Raw genomic sequence first — 6,487 nt, forward strand, 5'->3', positions numbered from 1 at the left:
AGAATGGGCCAGACAGACAAACCAAAACCATAATGCCTTGCGTTACAGCTATTGTCAGCATGGCATAAAAACATATTGATAAAAAATGTATATAAAAACACCCAAATCATCACAGATGTGTTTTATTCTCAAACAGGCAACAACAACAAAACATCCTGGTGACTCGTAACAGTAAAAAGCTGCAGTTTCAAGCAAATGTACAATACAGTATTTTCTAAAAATTCTCTTTTAAGCTATGCATTGACACACGCAGTGGAACCTCTCTATATACAGTAAGATACATGGGGTCAAATAAATAAACCACAAAATGAACCAAAGAAAAATGGCTTTGTTTGCATTTTCAAAAAAGGCACATTTGGTAATTCCCAAGTGTCACAGAGTGTGTGTGAAGTTGACTTGAAGCTACTTAATTTCAATCCTTGTCTCAACTCTTAAAAGCATACCATACAGCATTTTCTCAGGTCACTGTTTTCACACTCACTAATTAAAGGTGGAGAAAAATTATTGTTTAGTCTCATTCCCAGGTAGTCGAACAGAGACACTTTGGCTTGGCAGGCCACCAAACCAAAGCATCGGTATTTTTCTCCAGAAACGCTCACGCCCAAGAATGGCAGGAAAATAAGAAATTACAGGCAGAGGGTAGAGTCTCTGCAAATACATCATCACACACCTCTAGCAGGTCATATGTGGTGATTGAGATGGATTGTGTTTGTATTAGTCTATATATTGTTACATTATTTTGAGGAAAATCCTGCAGAGTATACTTTTTAAAAAACCACCGTCAACACCAGCAGTCTGTGAGATATGAACCTCTGATAGCTCCTTGTCTTCTGCTACGTGTCACAGAGATATCAGCATCTGGTATTATTCATTACATTAAACAGTATATAGGGAATAAAAGGGTAATAAGGACAAACGTGATATTACCATAATGACCACAGCATAACCTTGATATAAATACAGCATGTAACAAAATTCAGTTATCAAAAATCGAACTCTTGCTCATAACATCGAACATTTTTGTACTGTTTTTTTTTTTTTGCCAACCAAAGGCCAAATAACAATGTAGACATTTTTCTCAAATATTTTAAATCCCGCCCCCCCATTGAGAAAGATCTGTCACAACAACATATTCAGGGGAGAATATTAAGCAATATTATACATGACACAACACGTGAGAGAACAACTGATGATAACAAACTGTCATCCAGCTCTTAGTGTGTGCACGTTTCTTCATTTGAGCTTGCACAGAATTTTTCTGTCAATGTTACAGTAAACACAATAAAGAAAAAGTAAAAGGAAATGGTCACACCAAAGTAAAACAGTTCAGTAACGTACCACAGGATCCTATAATCCACACTGTCACGATTGTAGAACCTAAATAATGTGACCATGCTCAAGCCTGTAAACTACGAGTACAAAACGAACCTAACCACAACATATCCAATATGTGCATGCTGTGCAATAATACATTCGACAATACTTCTTAAAGCCAGTAACCGTTTTCATGGATTACAGTGTGTTTTAATCGCAAAAGTAACGTGACACCAAGCAAATTTCTCAAGGTTGATTATACAAGAGGCAGAGTCCTCAGAGAGACGACAAATGGGTTCTTGATTCCACCGTCGGGCTCATTTTGATTCTATCTTGCTATAGAAAATATATATATATATATGTATATATGTGCACTGCGGTAACACACTTCAGTTAAAACCACTCCCCGACTGGCACTCCGATTGCACACAAATACTGCTGTATTTTAACGTGAATATATTTGCTTTACTCAATACCGTAACAATCGTTGTCTCAAACCTTAATTTTTGCAGGTTATCAAAAATGAGGATAATGCATACTGTTCAGAACACTAACAACATTTAAGTAAGGGGCAAACATTTGGCACAACCTAAACTGGTAACTACAATCGGAAGTCCAGTCCAGTGAGTATGGGTGTGTGTGTGTGTGTATCCAACAAACCAAAACACTGAGGCCTCGTCATTCTGTTAAAGTAAGAAACACATCTTCAATCGCTGACTGAAAAGTGATGCATTGATAGTGCACCTCGGCCTATAAAAGCAAACTCTGTCTCTCTCTGTCTATTATTATTTCCAAAGGTTTTAGCATAGTAGCTTAGTGCTGCATATTTTATCATGTGCGTCAATGTTTTTTTTTTTTTGCATGACTCTTGCCGTTTCTGGGTTGTATCCTGAATGAATGAACTTAGTTCATGTCACTTCAGATCAAAGCACCAGCTAGATAAAGTTAACATAACTCGCTCCATAAATTTGGGTTCATAGCACGCGGATCGTGGTTCTAATGTAACTGTGTGATGTAACTTTCACACGGACAATTTACATGTTGAATATGAACATCTGCATTGGTAATAAAGGCTTGGTAATGCTCCTTCCAAAGCTGAAATTAAAGCCAGGCAAGCGTGAGGACAGGAGAAATGGATGTAACCCTCCCTGGGACAGCATTAAGGTCACAGGTGGATGCGGCGGCGGTGGTGAGTTATATGGAGGGCCTGTACCTCCATCAGCAAAGCAGAATAAATTGTAAGTTGTGTAAACTACATATGGGAGAGCCCAGACAGAGCAGCACCACAATTTGTCTACCTGAGTCAAAAACAGACTTTTAAATTAACTTTCTCGTTGTTGTTGTCGTTTTGTTCTGATAAGTCAACAATTCCACGCACAAAAGTTCCTTTGTTTTTAACAGATAAACAACATATTTTTCATTGTTCGTGGCTTTTTAACGTCATAAAAAATGTGGGTATCCCTTAAATGTCCATTACAAACACCCAACGTAGATAGGAAGTCCTAAATCTGGAAATAGACAACTTTTTGGCTTTAACATAATTATCATTCTGACGTAAATACAGGTTGCACAGTGTAACGGCTGTAGAAATATGACACCATAAAACTCTCTTCCACTATGCTATGCTAAGTCTGCCCACCGGGGCAGATGTTTCCTGCAAAAATGACAGTTGCATCAGAGCCATTGTTTTCCCTGGTCACTATCTCCTGGTAATGGCGTAACAACTTTAATAACTGTGGAAACTCTGCAGAGCAAATGAAAAAGAACCCCGCTGATGGAGGAGGCAAATGACGAAGGCGAAGAGGGGAAGTGCCAGAAAACCGTGACAGAACATGAGCGAACGGACACAGATTAACTTGACGGAGAGTGTTCTGGTGCTGTGTCAGAGTCTGTTCCCCTCTGCTGATACGTGTTCCCTCTTGCAAGGACCACTCAAGACGGATCAAAACCATTTCATTCTTTCCACTAGGTCAGTCAGCAACAAAAACCTGCCTACTCCTTGATGCAACCACCTGTTTTACTCTGCCTTTTCATAGCGCTGAGATCAGGGTTTCTCGGTCAAATTTGGTTTCTAACCGTTTGTTTTTTGCTTTGTACAGTGGCCAGGCCGCTAGTGAAAGCCGAGTGATAACGCTGTGTTTGCGAAAGTGACGCCAACAGTAACACCTCAGTGAAACACTTCGAGGGGGGAAAGCTGAAAAGTTGTCTATTTCCGCTTACTTCTAAAATGCATACTGTTGTACTACAATGTGTATCAAACAAGCCACTAAAATGTAAGCGCCTAAGAGCAAAAGGTTTTTCCTGTATGTTAAAGGTAAAACCACTTCACTGACCAAAGATGGACTGAGTCTAAACCTTTCAGCGCTCAACAGATGGAGATAGCAATTAAAAAAAAGCATCTATGCAGTTCATGAACATAAAAAATAAAGCGTTTATAATAAGTCTCCTAATCAAAGCACTGTTGAATGTCCACTGCTGTTTGCACACTAACCGCCTCTAATCAAGGGAAATGGACAGCGGCCTTCAGGTCGTCATTCTCAGCCCTGTGGTCCAGCTGGTTCTGGAGCCGAATGACCTGCTCCAGCTCCCGGATCTGTCGGTCCGTTTTGTGACTAACCAGCGTGCGGTAAAAGTGGACGGCAAACACAATAAAAACGATTCCGAACGGCACCATGATGCAGGTGGAAGCGATGGCCGCGGCCTCACCGGAGCTGATGGTGCCGTTGTTTTCAGTGTTGCTTTTGAGGGGCAAGAACTTCACCCAGCACAGGAGCATCACCTCCGTCAGGAAGAGCAGGGTGCCGATGACTGTGGAGAACGCCCAGGCCAGTTCTATGTGGCGGTGCATGCGTTCGTGGGGAGACTCGTTGACCGAGTTGAGGTTGTGAACGTTGCTGACAGCCTCAAGGTTAGGGAGGATGCAGGTGCTGATCATAAGGGCAAAGAGGTGGACTGCAACCAGGACTGTGGTACAGGCACTGAAGGCGATCAGCAGCCCCGGAGGATACGTGTAATCCCGCTCCAGCTGAACCTCCACCATGGCAACCTGGGAAAACCAAGCAAGAAAAATGTTGAAATTTGCAACATATAATAGTAGAGGAACTGTCTGCATTTATCTTAAAAGGGGCTCTGTGGTACTTCTGTGTTCAGGTCATTGGTTCATATTAACATGCTCCATGTCTAAATCAACGTTAGCTACTGCTGCTCTCTGTTAGCGGAGCAGAGAGAGGCACTAAGACGAGGCACAAAGTCAAACCCTTTGGACAGTCACTGAAAATCCGACCCGAGTCCCTCACAAAGAAATCCACTGTCCAGCAACATTAGACAACATCAACAAATTGACCAAGGGCTTTAGTCTGTACAACTCAGAGGGATGGGGAAGGTCTCAATTGTTACATAGAACCCCTTTAAAATGACTACTGGGTAGTTGGTAGTCGGTTAGATTTTGAACATGTTGAACCCATTGAATGCTAGATAGACAGACACATAGACAGTTTTCATCATCAATCTCCTGATTTTTTTTTATGATTAATCACATAATTAATGACTTCATGTGTATAAAATGTCAAAAATGATCATCTGAATTATCAATAGCCCAAAGTGACATCTCTGAACTGCCCAATTTCTCCACGACAAACAGTCCAAAACCCAAAGACTCTTCGTCTACTGTCATGGATAGAAAAAAGACCAGCAGACCCTCACATTTGGGAAGCTGGAACCAGCAAAAGTTTGACATTTCTGCCTGAAAAATGACAGAAACTTGATATCAGTTATCATAATTGTTGTCAATACGTTTTCTTCCGATCGACTTATTGATTAATCGACTAGTCGTTGCAGCTCTCTCTATATACATCAAATATCCAACCGAGAATACAGCTTCAAAGTTGAATTAAGGTGCTATTACAAAAATGTAATGTGATATGTAATAAGAAAAGGCCATGTACAACATTGTAACCATCGCTTACATACAGATTAGAAGCTACGTCTAAATGGATCCCAAATAAGTGAAGAGTGAGGTACATGTAGAACAACTGAAGCCAAATCATCATCTACTTAACCAGAAGTATTTAACTTCCTTGTGCCTTTCATGCATATAAAGGTTTTTTTTGAAAGCATATGCCACTGTTGTGCTCATTATTAGCCCACAGTTAGGCCTGCATAACTATAGGTATTACATCTGTTCATTAACATCTTCATAATGTCAGTGAACCGCCTATGTTTAACACAGCATCATAACTTTTTGGGAATCGGGATTGGAACTATAGGAAACCGGTGTTGATCTGTAGCATCCGTGGAAGGAACACGGAAATTAAAGAAGACTTGGTTTAGATGCTCCAGCGGTGCGCAGCGGTCTACTTGTTGCGGCGGAAGATAACCCCGGATTTAGCGGTGTGTGGGCGAGGCGAGCCCTCTGAAGTTTGCATTCACTGTTTTATTCTCTTGCTCCGTTATTACTGCACGGCGACGTAACGTTACAGCTCATGCAAAAAAAAAAAAAAAAAATCCAACGTGACTAACTGCGACCTTCTCGTGTCCACGTCCACGGGTCATCACGCTGTCCTGGCGGTCATGAGAGGTCAGTAATGTTGAATATGAGCGCACAGGAGGCGTCACCCGGCCTGTGAAGTGTCGCTGCAGCCTCTCAAAACAATCATCTGCGTCACGTATGTATCTGCGCTTCATGCCGACGGCCTATAGTCGAGTTTGCATTAATGCAGGAAACGACGAGAACACTGTGAGAGCAGCCGGGAGGGTCAAATATTAACTTACCATCGCGAATCCGGACAACAGAGCTGAAGTTCGGCTGGTGGCTTTTAACTTGGCTCGACTCAAGTACAGTTTTCTCCATGACAGAGCCTGCATGGAGTGCTCGTTCAAACTCATTCCGACAGTTACCACTTCGTCTTCTTTTGGATGGTAAAAATACAGTCCAGCAGCCTCCGAACCGGATGGGTTGACAGGAAGGCACTCGGTGAAGAAGAGCGACGAAAGGCGGACGCAGGAAATGCGGTTTTGACGAGGCGCTCCTCCAAACACCAGACACACACACTCACAGGCAGGGAGCTATCAAACTGTGTCCAAACTTTCCTTCAACAGCTGACCCGCTGTCAGACTCTTTGAGGAAACACAACAAGATACCCACAATCCAATGCTGTCCACACATGCGCCGCAG

At 42.0% G+C, this 6,487-nt stretch overlaps 1 protein-coding gene across 1 annotated transcript; it reads right to left on the reverse strand.

Annotated features, from left to right (window-relative positions):
• Window positions 1-106: 106 nt before the first annotated feature.
• LOC115581847 (calcium release-activated calcium channel protein 1-like) lies at window positions 107-6,487 on the reverse strand. Its single transcript, XM_030417312.1, has 2 exons — window positions 6,085-6,487; window positions 107-4,360 (listed from the first exon to the last, which is right to left on the reverse strand). Exons 1-2 carry the CDS (start codon window positions 6,196-6,198, stop codon window positions 3,815-3,817), a joined length of 660 nt encoding a protein of 219 aa, XP_030273172.1. The 5' UTR covers window positions 6,199-6,487; the 3' UTR covers window positions 107-3,814.

This window comes from Sparus aurata, chromosome 5 (assembly GCF_900880675.1).
Source record: "Sparus aurata chromosome 5, fSpaAur1.1, whole genome shotgun sequence".
In the NCBI taxonomy this organism is placed as follows: domain Eukaryota; kingdom Metazoa; phylum Chordata; class Actinopteri; order Spariformes; family Sparidae; genus Sparus; species Sparus aurata.

Coding starts and splice junctions, on each gene's coding strand:
- LOC115581847 (XM_030417312.1), bottom strand. CDS start 6,198: ATGAGTTTGAACGAGCACTCCATGCAGGCTCTGTCATGGAGAAAACTG. Junction 4,361..6,084: donor TGTTGTCCGGATTCGCGATG/GTAAGTTAATAT, acceptor TGGTTTTCCCAG/GTTGCCATGGTGGAGGTTCA.